This window comes from Cupressus sempervirens, chromosome 5 (assembly GCF_028749045.1).
Source record: "Cupressus sempervirens isolate cs-2001-9-10 chromosome 5, ASM2874904v1, whole genome shotgun sequence".
NCBI classification, from domain to species: domain Eukaryota; kingdom Viridiplantae; phylum Streptophyta; class Pinopsida; order Cupressales; family Cupressaceae; genus Cupressus; species Cupressus sempervirens.
This window is the reverse complement of record NC_143122.1, coordinates 16,452,753-16,469,951: the sequence shown is the minus strand read 5'-3', so window position 1 is coordinate 16,469,951 and position 17,199 is coordinate 16,452,753. Positions and strand designations below refer to the sequence as shown.

The following is a 17,199-nucleotide window of genomic DNA, read 5'->3' as shown; positions in this document are numbered from 1 at the left end:
GTGGGGCCGAATTTTGTGGGAGCCGAAATTTGTGGAAGATAAAATTCTGATTTTTTTCAAGAGGCTGCAATTTTTGCCCTAGGTTGGGTAATTTTATTTGGAGGTGAATTGCATGGTAAATTCCTGATTTGCAAAGGGATTTGAACTTCTTGAAAGTCATATCCTAGGTTCCAAAAAGTCGCTGTAAGTTTATCGGTTAAGGTGAATTTTCATCATCTAGAGTTGCAAGGAGTGCTTAAGCTGAGATGTCCATCTTTCGTTCTAGGCTAAGGATTGCTCCGCTTGGTTCTTCTTGCCTTTTGGTCCACCACTCTACCATCCCGTAATAGGGCGACGAGCATGGAGGATGATAGTGCAAGTAAGAATCCCAAGCGGGCGAACACTAAGAAAGACAAAGAGGATATGACGCCCAATACTTCCTTCTTCTCGAAAATGAAGTGAATAAGCGACACCAATATTTGTATAGCGGACATGATACGGATGAGGGACAGACTGAAGGAAGGACAATCCCCCTTGTTTATCGGTTAAGGTGAATTTTCATCATCTAGAGTTGCAAGGAGTGCTTAAGCTGAGATATCCATCTTTCGTTCTAGGCTAAGGATTGCTCCGCTTGATTCTTCTTGCCTTTTGGTCCACCACTCTACCATCCCGTAATAGGGCGACGAGCATGGAGGATGATGGTGCAAGTAAGAATCTCAAGTGGGCGAACACTAAGAAAGACAAAGAGGATATGATGCCCAAAACTCCCTTCTTCTCGAAAATGAGGTGAATAACCAATACCAATGGTGGTACAATAAAAGGATATATAAAAGGCAGTTGCACATCACGGCCTAGGCATCGACACTTCCACTGTGACCATGATGAGCGACAACGGCGTAGCCCTTGATTTTGAAGATATCAGAGAAGAGGATGTCAATGAAACAGATTTTGGATCGAGGTTGGATGAGTTGGGAAAGGTTGCCATCAAGAAAAAGCATTTGGGCACCCTTTCCTCTCTCAGCGCTTTTATTGGATTTGCAAAGGAATATGAGAAGGATCGTGAAAAAATACTACAAGCAGCGAACAGCGTGGCAAAGACAACGGAACTCAAGGCGAAGCACACACCTTGTCCTCCTATGGAAGAAGTTAATGAAAGGCTAGCTAAGTTCATTGCCTTAGCTAAGAAAATGAAAAAAAAGGGAAGATTTATATTAGAAGATCATTTGATGTAAGCCCAAGTGGCAATTTCCCTTTCTTCTAGAATAGGACAAGTGTCTATTTTTGATTGGCCACCATTTTGGTGCCTTCTCATTGGTTGCCACTTTTTGCACTTTTTTCATTGTTCCATTGATGAGGTGGCAGCTTCTCAGTGGCCGATGGGGTGGCAACCCTAATTAGGGTTTTGAGGATCTAATCTGGATCGTTGATCTTGTTTTAATCTCCATCGTCCGTTGTATTTTTGGCCCCTATAAAAAGCCATTTGCTCTCATTTGTAAAGTGTCGAAGAAATTGTTGCGAAAATAATACCAAAATTGCTCTCTTTTTCATTGTTGCGATTGGCATGTTGATCAAGAACATTGGGTGTTATTGCATGTTCTCTACTTCCACTTAGTTAGATTTCCTTTCAAGTTGTTAAAATTTGTTTCATTTCAAGTTGTTTAAGCAAGAGTAGAGTAGATGGATAGTTGTATGGTAGCATTGGTAAATGTTTGATAGGGGTCAATACTAGGCCACTAGCATCGTAGCGGCTGGTTGGGAAGCTTTGTGTGGTAAACTAGTCTATTATTCCTTTGAACCATTGCACCTGTGGAAGTGAGGCCGCTGGTCAGCTCTCATCAGGTTCAATCCCCGTCCATTTGCTAACCTTCCATTCATAGGAGTAGGAGTAGAATAGTAAGTAGCTGGGTAGTCAAAGCTTAGAGAAGCAAGTTAGTGTAGATCAAGTGATAGAACTCATCCATTCACCTTCCACAACCATCGCTTTCCCATCAACATCATCATCAGCAGACACACCCTCCATCATCGTGACCATCAACATTATCTGCCTCCGCACATTTCACAAACCGAGTCACCATCACTTTCATTCCACCAAAGTCCAAGTCATCCGTAAATGAATAGCGTTAAGGCTGCCTACGTGATTACCAACAAATCACATCGATAAAACTGAGCGAGTATCCAACGGTGTAAGGAACATTGGAGTTATACTCATGTCTCATGAGCATTAACTTTTCAAGAGAGTTGTATGTTTGATATCCTGTATCAAATATTCAAATCCTAATATGTTATGTAAGCGGTACAAAACTCGCATCAACAAGACTGACAGTTGAAGTTGGAGTAAAATGTCCCATAACCATAGGAGATTACGACTAAGAATATTACTCTTTGGATGCGGTTGTTTTTCGTTGTCTCTTTCTCTCGTGGTGTTGTCTCTTTCTTTTTGCTTCTTGTTTGCCTTTTTTGAGGCTCTTGTGCCTTTTTGGTGTTTTGATTCTCTTTTGCACTCTCCTTCCTATCGTTTTCCTCCATGCCCTTTTCTTTGTCGGTCTTTTTGCCTTTGGGATTGCTCCTTCACTTCCTTGTTCTTGTGCGCATGTCTTTGCTCTTTTTTGCCTTCCTATGGTTGTTGTCTTCTTTTTTCTTGCTTGTTTTCCTTTCTTGGGTTCTCTCTTTCTGCCCCTGCCCTATCCCTTCATCCCTTCCCATTCCCTTACTTTTGCTCTTGGTTTTTCTTTTCATTTGTGTTTGTGGTTCTTTTAGTTTTATGTTTGTTGTGCTCTTTTGATTTTTAGTTTTTGCCTTGCTTTTCCTTGCTCTCTTTTTTGCCTTTTTCTATATGTTTTTTCTTCTTCTCCTGTTAATTATTTATTTTTGTGTTTTAATATTGGGAGCGTATATTTATTTCAGTATTTATAATATTTTATGTATAATTTTGCACATATATTTTTATGGGTGTTTGTATGTGTATTCATATATATATATATATATATATATATATATATATATATATATATATAATAATTTGTAATATATATTTATTTATAATATATAATATTTTTTATATATTAATTTGTAATCTATATATAATTTATCTGTGTTCATATATTAGATATAATTTATAGGCTAATTCTTTTGTTTTTAAAATATTTATAATTTCTTGTATTTCATTTGTCTCTATATATATGCTTAATTTTAGATATATATTTATATTTATTTTTAGATATTAATATACATTTTTTATTTTTTTGTGTTTTGTCTTTTTCTCCTAGGTTGTATAATTTTTTAGTCTTATTTCCTTGCCTTTCCTGTGTTTTTTTTAGGTGTTTTGTTTTTTAGATTTTGGGTTTGAATTTTTATTTTTATTTTTGAGGTGTTTTATTTTTAGTTTCTGTGTGTTCTTTGGGGTCTTATCAACCTTGGATTGCATGATATTTCCCCTCTTGCTCTCCTTCCCTCCACTACCCATCTTATACTTTTCTAGTTCTACAATCTCCAATTTTTCTTCTTCTTATGCTTCCTTGCAACCTGATGAAGGATCATGTAGTGTGATGCGAAACGTTGATGATAACTTTTTTACATAATCAAATCCAGAAATTTTTATGAACAAGATATGCTTGTGTTGAATAATTCAAAAGATTCCTTTTGGAGTTCGATTTTCTTTTCTATAGTTTATATTTTCAACAAAAGTGTTTCCTATAGAGTCTTTGAAAATACTGATATATATTTTTGGGAATCATGTAAAATGGCTTTTATTTGCTCAATATGGTATTGTTTGTATATTGTTAATGGACGAGTGAAATAATCAGTGTTCTAATGGGTTTTCATTTTCTGGCTTAAAATACATTCCTTGAACTTTCTAATATACCTTCCCTCTTTGTCTAGATCTTAAGGCGTACATTTTCAGACATTCCTGAAGAAACCCATGGAGGCAATACCGTTGAACAAGATGTAATTTCAACAGTTTTGAATTATCTTCTGACTTTCTATTAATCACATCTTAGTTTTTCTGTCAATTATTGATATTGAAAATTGATGATTTCAATTTGTTTCTGAAGATAACAAGGAGGTGTATTCATGATCAAGGTAAGACAGTATCCGAAGTTGTACAAGAATGGAATCGGAAACTTGATGCTGGTGAAATTGGTAAGGCAGATAACAAACTTTATGCTTGGTTTCCATGCTAATTTCTTTAGAATTTTTTACACAGATGGAGCATATCTCATTTCCAAAATTGTAGTAGAATAAGGTTTAAAATAAATGTTGGAATCTAGGATGCTTTGTATGTTTAAATGGCTGTTATTTGTTTTTCATTTGTTGTTTGTGAAGCTTAATCTTTCTGCATCATTCTGTGTGTACTTTTAATCCAAAATTAAACTCAGATTTGACTTGTTTATTGAATTGAACCCAGCAAAGGAGATAATGGCCTTTTCTACACAAACTCGTTTTGCATTATCAAGATACAGTTTCTATGCAAGATTGATATCCAAAGATGATCTCCTAAATTTGGACAGTATGACAAGTAAACTGGGGTTCAGCCTAATGGTTGGGACAAAGTGACCAAAAAACGGATAACTCTGCAAAAGGAATTAATGCTAGCTGAAATGAGTTCAGGTATTTAAGAGAGTTGTCATTGATCTTTAGAGTTGATGAGGGCACAACTCCAGACACAAATGAACACAACAGTAAAGGAAACTTCAATTATCTGAAATGAGAAAATATTACATTCATTACAATCTAAACAAACTCAACTACATCCCCTGTGGGCTACAATGTTATCAGATTCTGGAGAAAAAACCCTTTTCACAGTTCCCCCTCCCAAAATTAGCTTTTCATTGCCAAGACGGGCCTTAAATAGGTTGTTTTAGGTTTCAAGCGAAGAATGAAATTTACATTAGGAATTTGGTGGTGGGGTGCCAAAATAGAGGATTTGAAATTCAAATTAGAAGTACGTGTGGAAATAGGCAGTTCTCGAAAAGTGGTCCATCTTCCGGGAAGCAAAACTTTTGATGCAGTTACAACAGTATGGATGCCTAGGAGAAAAGCTAGTATGAGCACGGACAATTTATCAAGGATCAAAATAGGAGAACCAGCGGAAGGAGTCAGTGACGATTTTCTTGACGCACAATTGTTCTAGATTGTTGTACTACCATCTTGATAAGCAAGAATCGAGGAATATCTTTCAACAGGACAATTTCGTAGGGAAATGCCACTGAATGAGAGGAGGAAATTGGTGCTAAGAAGGAAAACATTTTAGTTGATCAATGGGTTGTTGTATAAGATGGGACCCAACAAAATTATAAGACGCTGTGTTCTAGAAGAGGAAATACCAAAGGTCTTGAAGGAAGCACGTGAAGGACGAGCAGGAGGACACATGGGGCCGGATACAACTATGCGGAAGATACTTTTGGCAGGGTTATGTTGGCCAACTGTGCGCAATGACACTAGGGACTAGGTCATTGCGTGCGATACATGTTAGAGAGCTGGGAAACCATTGAAGAGGGATTTCATGCCTCTCAACCCTTCACACACATAGAAATTATTTGAACGATGGGGGCTGGACTTTGTCGGACCTCTCAAGGTAAGTAAAACTAGGAGATGCAAGTACATTATGGTAGCGATGCAGTACCTTACCAAGTGGTAGAGGCGCGTGCCATACTAGACAACTCTGTAGTTAGCATGACCAAATTCATTTACGAACAGAACATTAGAAGGTATAGAATCTCACTATAGTTGACAAGCGACCGTGGGGGACATTTCGTCAATCACGTCATCGAACTACTCACCACAAAGTTCAAGATATACCATTCCCTATTGAGCCCGTATTATCAAAGAGCCAATGGGCAAGCAGAAGCTACTAATAAAATCTTAGTCAGAGTAATATATAAATCCTGCACAGTTGAAGGAGAGGATTGGGAAGAAACGCTACCATCAGCATTATGGGCATACCATACTTCATGCAAGGTAACTATGGGACACACTTTGTTTTAGTTGATTTATAGATAGGAGGCCGTGGTACTAACGGAATTCATGGTACCAAGTTTAAGGATCGTGATTGAAAACAAACTAAGAGATATGGAAAGCCTGAGGGAAAGATTGTATAGTTTAAATATACTTGATGAGTGACAATTGCATGGACAATGGGCCACAAAAGTTACACAGTACAGGCGTAAGGCATGACATGACAAGCATTTAAAATTGAACAAATTTCAACTAGGCCAATTAGTTTTGAAGTATAATAAGTGCAACGAGATCAGACCAAGCAAATTCAAGGTGAAATGGGTAGGACCATACAAGATTTGTGAAGTTGGCAATAATGAAGCAATAAAACTATGGACACTCAATGGAAAGGAAGTGCCCGATGCAGTGAATGGGTCGAAACTAAAAGTCTGTCATGAAAGAAATAACGCGCCTCTGCGGACTAACACTTTAGAGACTATAAAATGAGAAAAAGTAGTGATGTATATATGTAAATATAAATAATTATAATAAAATAATAAGTCAAAAGGGAAAATTATAATAGAGCATTGACAAAATCATAGCAAGCAAGAGAGTATTTAATACCGTACAGTATTGAGAGAACACCAACTGTAAATGTGAGTGATTAATACCGTACAGTTTCAAGAAAAGATGAACCATGAAGTAGGAGAGTAATTACTACTATACAGTATCAAGAAAGAACACCTATTGTTAATACCCTACGACTTGGAATAGTAAGCAGGAGAATATACACCATACGGCTAAGAGGGTCCGTACTGCCGTACGACCATAACCACAAAGATACAGAGAGCTAAGAAACTTGAAGGGTATACCATATAGGTAAGAGGTTGTCAGCAGGAAAACTATCGTATGACCATGGAAGCTGGTAAAGAACACAAACATATACATTGTACAGAAGGCTGAGCAGAGGAGAACACACCATACGAAAGAGGATTACTTGCAGACAGAATAGATACTGTACGGACTACTGTACGACCCTCTTGCATTGGATCATACATTGGGTTGTTGTACGGCTGAGAAACTTTAGAACCAAAGAGACCATACGTCATCTGAGATTAATGTACAGACAAAAGGAAGTATTGTACGGTTTGTTGAGTGGGATGACACTGTATAGCTTGGGGAGAACACCATATTAGAGATATACCATACGACAAAAGACAGCCACTTGTGACTACCATATGACAAAGGGAGCACAGATCAAGGAGATGTTATCACCGTACACCGTACGACCTTCTAGTTTTATTGTTTAAAGATACCATGCGTTGAAAAGGGAGCACATACCACACCATACAACCACCAATATGGGAAGCAAAGATCGTTGTACAATCATAAGCATATTAAAATTAAGTACGACATAGGCTACCAAATGAAGAGGGGAAATTCGGGAAACAATATCGACATACGACCTTCATAGAGGTCATAAGACAACCATAAGCAAAAAATTCTGTATAGACTTGAAGGCCAAGGTGTGTATCGTACGACTTAGAAGAATAAATAGTGTTTGTTAATTGGAAAACAGTAGCACAGTTTTGCAGTAAGCAAAGCATTGCAGGAAGTCTAAAATGTATAGCAGTAAATAGAAAAGAGCATCATAGCAGGAGTACGGATCACCGATGTACGGTTGGACTCAGGCAAAAGATTAGTAGACAGTAGTTGTGAAACCAGTTCACCAGTTGCAATCATTTCAACCATTTTTTGACAAGCAAAAGGACAACACAAGTAATAGTATGCATTTAGGCAGAAAGAGAGCGTGGAAGAAGAAACTAGAAGAGGATTCATTAGGTAGCACAATGAACAAGAATGTTCTGTCTTTACCATCAAGTTTATGTATTGTAGGCAATATAGGCAAAAAGAAAGCAAGGGCATAGCCGGCTGTAACAACACATCCCACACCTCAAAATGTGGCATTTGAGGGTTTGAACATATTGGAGTGTAGGAAATGGTGGCAGGAGATTTCGAATGATTAGTTTGCAAAGGACAACATACAGAGGGCATAGGTGGAATGGATAGTAATCTACATTCACGACTTCGAGGGGTTTCTTCACACCATTCTCGCAAACATCATTTCCTTATTTGGGATAGAGTTTGGTGATATCTTTTAGAGCCGCAGACTACACTGGCGTATTCAGCATACTAGGTCATGTATAGGGAGGAAGGAAAATCAATAATAAGCCAAAGAAACTCGATCAGAGAACCAAGAAGCAGTTGGTAGAATTAGTATGTGGGAAACGACTGGGGGCAGAAAGCGAAGCATTAATGGATTCATCGAAGGCAATGGGATTGAAGAAATCTGATGTGCTGGAAGGACATTGGTGCTGTCTGATGGACTTAGTGAAGAGAAGACTCACTAGTTCGAGTAGGGCAGGCTATTTCATTTTTGTAGGTGACGATGATGAACAGTATCATGAGTGGCATAGTGTATGACTGGGCATCCATGCTGGCTGAGTGCATGCAGGAGTTCATGTCGCTGCAACACAAAAGCTTTTACATGCCACACTATGTCATTGGCCTATTCCACGATGCTACTGCATGGATGATACCCAACAATAGGTTGGAGATCAAGCCAGGTCCAATGGAACTAGGGAAGTCACCAATTATGTAGTGGAGGCATCTTGATACTCCCGGAGGGTACATAGCCATTGGACAGAAAAGGATATGGCAGGAGGTAGAAAGTCCTTCGCTCAAGAACATGAACTGTGAGAGACAACGCACATCTTTCAAGGACAGTGACAACTTAGAGGAAGTGGAGGACGGGGATGATGAGGAGGAAGTCAAAGTTATTACACCGCCACTACTATTTTCGAGGACCCTTGCAACTACCTCCTACTCGCACTTAGTCCCCGCAGGCATTCACATTCCTAGGTTCAGACAGTTTAGGCAACTTGTTGTCATAACACCAGTCACCATAGCAGGCGGACCAACAGTACGGCAAGAACCCCAACGATCAACACGACCAACAGTATTAGCACCTTTAGGGACTACTGAGCGTTCAGTTGATACAACAGTACTTGATACAGCCTTATTGGAGGTAGCCATGGGGTTACCTGAAGGGGTTGTCGGAGAGACTTTGCTAGCCGTACTAGAGGTAGGGGCTGAGATACTTATACCGGATGAGGAGATGGACACTCAAGAGGGAGTGATAGAGATAGTTGTAGGCGAGGGTTTGAGGACGCCTAGTGTTCATTTGGATGTAGTGGGCTTGGACGCGGTGGTTAGGGTAGATGTAGCATTGCTAGCAATGCCTGAGGAGTCGGACAGAGAAAGTAGAGCTCAAAGGTTGAGCATGCAGTTGGCAGTTTAACGCTGAGCGCATGTAAGAGTTCATGTCACTGCAACACAAAACCTTTTACATGCCACACTAAAGCCATCGGCCTATTCCTCGATGCTACCGCATAGATGATACCCAACGATAGGTTGGAGATCAAACCAGGTCTGAGAGAACTACAGGAGCTATTGATTATGTAATGGAAGCATCTTGATACTCCTGGAGGGCAGAAGGCCATTGGACAGAAAAGGATATGACAGGAGGTAGAAAGTCCTTTGCACGGGAACACGAATTGTGGGAGACAACACACATCTTTTGAGGATGCTGACGACTTAGAGGAGAAAGTGGAGGACAGGGATGATGAGGAGGAAGTCGAAGTTATTACAACACCGCCACTACTATTTCCGAGGACCCTTATAGCTACCTCCTACTCGCACTTAGTCCCCGTAGGCATTCACATTCCTAGGTTCAGATAGTTTAGGCAACCTGTTGTCATGACGCCGGTCACCATAGCAGCTGGACTAGTAGCATGACCAGAACCGCAGCCATCAACATGGCCAATAGTATTAGCACCTTCAACGACTACCGAGCTTTAGTCGATACAACCTTATCGAAGGTAGCCATGGGGTTACCTGAAGGGGTTGTCGGAGAGACTTTGCTAGCCGTACCAGAGGTAGGGGCTGAGATACTTATACTGGTTGAGGAGATGGACACTCTGGAGGAGGTGATGGAGATAGCGGTAGGCGAGGGTTTGAGGATTCCGATGTTCATTTGGATGTAGTGGGCTCGGACGCGGTGGTTAGGGTAGATGCAACATTGCTAGCAACGCCTGAGGAGTCAGACAGAGAAAATAGAGCTCAAAGGTTGAGCATGTATTTGAGTACATGGTTTAACCGTATACTAGCCCCACGAGCAACAAGCATTTTCACACCTATGCGGGAAGTAGCCCTAGAAGGGATCCTCTACAGACACAAGTGGAGGAGAGTTGCCCTATACAAAGCAATGGGATACCATAGTTCTCCACGGAGAGCTCTACTAAGCAGATGGAAGTAGTGAAGGCAGCCATGGGTATCGAGCAGCCTATATAGGGGCGACAGACAGCGATGGGAAAGGTTGTCGAGATATTTCTCGTTGATGTAGCGACTTGTGCTCGCCAAGTGGTGGGCTTTGCATAGACGCTTGGCTTGGATTCAGTGGTAAAGGAGCTGGAGCATGTTGTATCCTTCATGAAGGTAGTGTGACCAACGACCTTTTCAGTCTGTTTTGAGGAGCACGGATGGCCAAGAGTGGAGATTGCAAAGATGCGCTAGGATTGGGCCACTACTAGAGAGCCAGTTGGGTAGACAAGAGGAACCCTCTACTTGCTCTATTCTTGTCAACTGCTGGAATGGTAGTGGTTCTTTATGGTCATTACTTGGTCTCTTTCATGATGTGGTGGGGTCCACTGATATTTTGGCTGTCACTGAGACCCACGAGAGTCCGATGCGCCCTCTTCTTGGATATGCTGGGTACCAGTGGCTGTCAGTATGTCGAGAGGAGGTTTGTACTTTTGGTGGTGTCTGTAGTTCTGGGGGTGTTGCCTATTTGATTAAGGATGATATTTTCAGTTCTACCTCGGTGGTCCACTCTAACGCCTTTGCCAGATTCATGTGGGTCCATATTGGTCGTAGGAATCATTGACAAAGGGACATCTTTATTGTTGTGTGCTATTATCCATTGACCTCTTCTTTGTATACCATACATGGGGCTGAAGATGTGGACTCATTCAATGACCTTTAGGAGTGTGTATCCGAAAGTTTGCTGCTTTGGGTGACATCATCATTCTCGGGGACTTCAATGCACGAACTAGGAATCTCTAGACTCCTATACATGACCGTGGTTCTGATTCGATCTACACTTCAGAGATAGAGACGACTAGTCTGGGACTTCAGCATACCTCAGATGATGCTCTTGGGCCGCTTTCTTGTTATGGTCGCTACCTCCTCCAACTTTGTGAGTCCTTTGGCTTGTTGATTCTGAACGATCTAACTTCCTTCCCTGGGCCCGAGCTCTTTACCTATTGGCTCAATGGTGGTGGCGCGAGTGTTGTGGACTATGACCTCACTTTTTCCTTCTTCATTCCTTCCTTTCACAACTTTACCATTTCATGTCTCCCCTTTGTCGACCATGCTCTTCTTAGCATTGTTTTCCACATTTCCCCCTACCTATTGCCTTCTCCCAGTCTCCTGGCATCTCGTCTATCATTGCCCGCCCCACTACTTGCTTCTGCTTCCCCAAGGGTGATGGTGAGCTCTTTTCCTTCCATCTTAGGAGACTCTTGACACTTGCTTGATTCAGTGATTTGTGTGAGGCCTCCTCCATGTTTGATTTACTTGCTGATGCCTTTTGAGAGTCCATTATCCTTTTTATTCCCCATCGCTTTCCCCTTTGTTACAGATCCATGCGTTCGGATACATGCTCTATGAACCAATGGTTCAACGTCGACTGCAAACCTTTCCATTGCTCCATTTGCTCCACTTTTGAGACTCATTCTCCTGCTTTCACCCATCTGCATTATTCTTACGTCTGTTTTCTTCATTGTAGGAAACGTTCTTTTGCTTCTTCTCAGTGTAGATCCCTTTGGTCCAAGCTTATTCACAATCCCCAGATCTTTTGGCGTAACTTATTCCCTTGGTGTTTTCCCCCTTCCTCCATCCTTGATTTTAACTCTCTGACCTCTCACACCATTACACTTTATGACATTCCCAATCAGCCATCTCTTTATCCCATTCCGCCTCCTTATTGCCATCTGCTCACCCCCTCGAGTGCTTACGAGTCCATTAGATCCATGAGATGTAGCAAAGTGGCTGACAAGGAAGGTTTCCAGTCCAAAATTTTCAAGCTTGGTGCCTTAGTTCTTGGCTCCTACCTCCCTACACTCTTTAATAGATTGGTCTGTACTGGTTTTCCTAATCATTGGTCAAGGCATGTGATTTATTCTATTCATAAGTCCGGGCTTGTGTCTGACCTCGACAACTACAGGACCATCATGATCGAGCATACATTTGCCAAACTTTATGCTTTCTCTGAATACTATGTTATCCAATGAGCTTGACAGGAGAGGCTATAGAGCAAGGGGCCAGGCTGGTTTTCGTGCTGACTACTAGACTATGGATCACATCTTGATGTTATGGGCTATTATCGAGGAGGCTAGGCATTGTTCGAAGAAAGTCTACTATTATTTTGTAGACTTTCGGAAGGCTTTTGATTCATTCCTAGGATGATCCTATTCCAGAGGCATAGTGAGATTGGGATTTTGGATATGTTGTTGACTGCTATTATGAGACTTTATGAATCTATGGTTGGTAGATTCAGGACTCCTAAGGGCTTCTTTGTTCTGATCCAAAGCATCATTGGGGTCAAACAAAGTTACCCCCTCTCGCCCACTCTGTTTGGTCTATATATCGATGAGCTCGAGGACTTCCTCATGAACTCCTCGCACCTTGGTGATGGGCGCTATTTACATCAAGTTTTGATCTCCATTCTCCTTTTCGCAGATGATATGGTCCTGCTGGCCTCTTCCCCTGACAGTTTACAGAGACTCCTAGATGGTTTGGCTTCTTTTTGTGATCAGCATCAGCTTGTGGTCAATTTGAGTAAGACTCGGGTTATGATCTTTAAATGCTTAAAGACCTCTCATCTTCATTTCTTTTTTAGGGAAAGGAGATTGAGATCACTTCTTATATGTATCTCAAGGTGAAGTTCTCGGGGCCCAACTTTAGTTTTCAGGGCATCTCATCCAAGCTATACCTCCTAGACTCCTTGGTTCAGCCGATCATCCTTTATGGTTCTGTGGTTTGGGGACCTTCTCTTCTTGTCCTGGATTGGGCCTCTATTGAGTGTGTTCAGACCTTGCTTCTATGATGTATCATCACAAGTCACAGACTCACCCCCCATAGCATTATCTTAGCCGAGTTTGGTGCTCACCTCTTGAAACTTGTGGCCATATTTGATTTGATTTGGTTTCTCCATCACCTTCGTGGTTTTGCGGATTCTACTGGCAATCGACACAGATATTCTTACCTGGCCTATTGTTCCTCTGTTACAGTTATGAGATTCAATACTAGCACTAGATCTCACTATTGGTATGCCTAGGCTACCTGTCTTTTAGTTCGATTGGGATTGAGATTGATCGCCTTCATCCTTATTAGTTCTTGCTGGATGCTCTAACTCATGACCTTCCCTCATGTTAGGAGTTGAATGAGTATGTTAGACTAGATATTTACACACAATACATTACCACTACCTGGTGTAATCTTCCCGTAGGATTACGTCCGAGGATGGCCTTCTATTGTGAGCATTTTCTCGAGACCCATGAAGGGATTATTGTTTGCCTTGCCTATTTATCTTGGCGTTGGAGTCGTGCCTTGTGTTTCTCTCTGGGCTCTTTTAGAGTTGGCTCCCACCATCTTCAGGTCCAGACTGACCACCATATGGATAGAGATGACCGGATTTGCTGGCTGTGTATTTTGGTGGAGGTTAAGATTGAGACTCCCTTTATTTTCTGTTGTCTCATCTACTATGTGATTAGAGGGAGATTCAATTGCCTATTCAAAGATTGCTTCTCTCTTTCAGTATTCTTTAGTTACATTAACCAACAATGCCTTGCACTTTACTTTCAGGAGGCCACCCAACAGCGCGATCATACCTTGCAGTCACTGCTACTTCAGTGTCATACCTCTAATCAGCTCATCATTGCCTTTTTCTCCCACCTATCTCCACCACAGAGCATGAAAAGGTCATCTAGTATCACTGACTTTAGATCGGTCAGACATTTCACTAGTCTTTCTAGGCAGCGACACTCTTCAATGGTTCTCAACGACGATCTAGGACTATTGATCATCTGTAGTTATACCCTTCTATGATCGATTTCTTTTTGCCAAGGAAGGACCCCTAGTTCTTGCCTTCACTTTTCCACTCTTGCTTATTGTATTGTTTCTTCTCGGACATCATTTGGTGCTCCTACTCTTTTCGGCTGTCTTGTATGCTCGGTACCATAGACCCGTTATGGGTTTTTTTTGTTGAACATTAATAGTATTAGCTTATCGTATCTTATCTATTTATCATATAGATCAAATGTGTAGAATATATATTGCTATAAATTTCCTTAAAAAGCTATCTGATATTTTTCAATTACAAGGATGTTCTAAATTTGTAATGAGACCCATATAGGAGAATTGAAAAAGAATAGAAAAGGTGAAAAACATATAAGTACAAAGAGCCATGATTTTTCTAATAATCAATTTATTTGATTGTGTTTCTTTCTGTGTTAAAATTGAATGATAATGTGTTAATGATATTGCTCTGACAAAATTTAATATTCCTTGCATACTTATTTCTTTATCAAATCTTTTCTTAAATGTAGACACTCACAGACTATGACGTTCATGCTCAAAAGCATAGATTTTTGACCTTTGTAGGAAAAATGCAGGAAATTTAATTTGCATATAAAATGCAACAAAGACCAAAATTTCCTTTATTTCAATGGTTTGTATTTTAATTTCAAAGCTTGCAATGTAATTAGGAAAACAATGCATTCTGCTAAAGTGATTTGGAAATATGAAAGTTTGTTTTCTACCTGACTGCAGATCAACCAAGACTACCAGCAAATCCAACGGACCAAATTACATCAGCAACTCCACTTTGCAAGTTTGTTGCATTGCCCCACTCTTTCCTCTTCTAAACAAGAATAATGTTATAGAATATCTTTTCCATTCAGATATTAACCTTTGTCTCATTCAAACTCCAAAAGGCCCAATAAAATGTACAAACTTAATAGTCAGCAAAAAGGAAACATTGAGATAGTGGAGGGGCACACAAGATCAAAAACTTAAAGTAGCACTTAGAAGAGCATTTTATTTTGGTTCTTTTTAGTTGTCTAATTTTGAGCTGGACATAACAAATACTCACTAATACATTTTCATGTTAAAAACTAGTATAAGTGGAATTCTTTGTCTGAATTTAATCTTTTTTCTCCCAATGTAGTGAGTTTCATTTAGCACAGAAAAATAAGGAAGGATCTTCCCACATCCAAGACAAATATTATGATTTATGCTTTATATATTTTAACTTGATTGAATGATATAAATTAAATCCAGAAACCATTCCCTGTCAAAGTCATTTGTTTCTTATTCATATTAATTTCCCCACAGTTTGCAAGAATTATAAGGTTAAACCAATTCTTTCTCATCTTGACATTCCAAGATGAAACAATACCTTCTGTATGGTTAGTGCTTCTGAGTCTAGTATTAATAACTTCTACCCTACTGGCTTCCATTTTATTTGTTAGAGCCGGAGTGCCCGTCTTTTTGTTTGGGAAAATTCTTCAGTTTTGCTTCTTCCACAATTCCCTTACTACTATTAAGGAGACTAGAGGATTTTATAAAGATTTTCTGATCCTTTTGGCCAAGCTTTAAGATGATCGAGAAGGTCATTAGAAAAGGATGAATGCTAGTTAAGTTTATTGCATATCCATTTCCAACATCTTGTTGTGAAGGGGCAAGTAAAGAGAATGTGATTCACAGTTTCTTCATGACGCACACATAAAGGACATCATGAGGGCCCCTTGAAATCTATCTTTTTAAACCATTCAGCCATAAAAATTCTTTTTCTGAGGGCAGCTTATAAAAACATCTTGTCTTTGGATAGACAAGCTGAATCCCAACATAGATTGGGGGGAGATTCACCTTTTGCCATTCTTGAGAGTTATTGAGAATTTCATAACCAATCTTTACACTATGTACGCCAGATTTTGATTCACAGTTTCTCCATATGCACACATAAAGGACATCATGAGGGCCCTCCAAAATCTATCTTTTTAAACCATTCAGCCATAAGAATTCTTTTTCGGAGGGCGGCCCATAAAAACATCTTGGCTTTGGGTAGACAAGCTGAATCCCAACATAGATTGGGGGGAGATTCACCTTTTTCCATTCTTGAGAGTTATTGAGAACTTAATAACCACTCTTTACACTATATACACCAGATTTTGATTCACAGTTTCTCCATATGCACACATAAAGGACATCATGAGGGCCCTCCAAAATCTATCTTTTAAAACCATTTAGCCATAAGAATTCTTTTTTGGAGGGCAACCCATAAAATCATCTTGGCTTTGGGTAGACAAGCTGAATCCCAACATAGATTGGGGGGAGATTCACCTTTTTCCATTCTTGAGAGTTATTGAGAACTTCATAACCACTCTTTACACTATATATGCCAGATTTTGACCCACCCCAAATCAATCTATCTTGTCTTTTCTCAAAATCAATGTATCTAGACTCTAAAACCTCATGCATTTCCCTCTTTTCTGATTTTGAAAGGGCAGATTCTTCTAAGGACTTCCATCGCCAACCATTCTCAATATTGTTAATTTTAGAGGATATGTAGTCATTAACATATTCCCCCCGAGAGCTTATAAAAACTTCCTTGATTCTTGGTGATAGTTTGTGACTATCTATTGATGGTAATCTATCTCAAGAATCTTGCCAGAACAATGCTTTTTGCCCATCCCCAATATCCCAAGTTAGCATATCTGAAATTAGAGGTCCAACATGAAATCATAGATTCTTGATCCCCTTAGAGGATTTCTAACTTTGAATAGCTGAAGAGGATTTGTGCTATTAAGGTATTTATGGAAAAGAATTTTAGCCCACTTTCTATCTGGCTCATAGAACATGTGCTACACTAGTTTGGCACCCAACACCTTATTCTGCTAGTGCAAATTTTTAATAGCCAATCTCCCTTCCTTTTTTGGTTTACATATATTGTCTCATTTTATTGGTGCCAAATTCTTGATTTTTGAAAAACTTTGCAATTTTTTTTCCAAAGTTTACTATTTATATTATTTAAGACCACTTGTGAGAGTGGGATACAAAACATCTAATAAGAAGGAATTGGTATTAAAATTGCTTTAATCATTG

At 39.8% G+C, this 17,199-nt stretch overlaps 1 protein-coding gene across 3 annotated transcripts in view; it reads left to right on the top strand.

Annotated features, from left to right (window-relative positions):
• LOC149554385 (RING/U-box superfamily protein) overlaps positions 1–17,199 on the top strand; it is a 208,109-nt gene that overhangs the window by 163,529 nt on the left and 27,381 nt on the right. For all 3 annotated transcript variants that reach the window (XM_089828460.1, XM_089828462.1, XM_089828461.1), the window contains exons 11-13: positions 3,859–3,924; positions 4,032–4,119; positions 14,866–14,926. In XM_089828460.1, the coding sequence (XP_089684586.1) occupies positions 3,859–3,924; positions 4,032–4,119; positions 14,866–14,926 (215 nt within the window). The remainder of the gene's footprint in view (positions 1–3,858; positions 3,925–4,031; positions 4,120–14,865; positions 14,927–17,199) is intronic.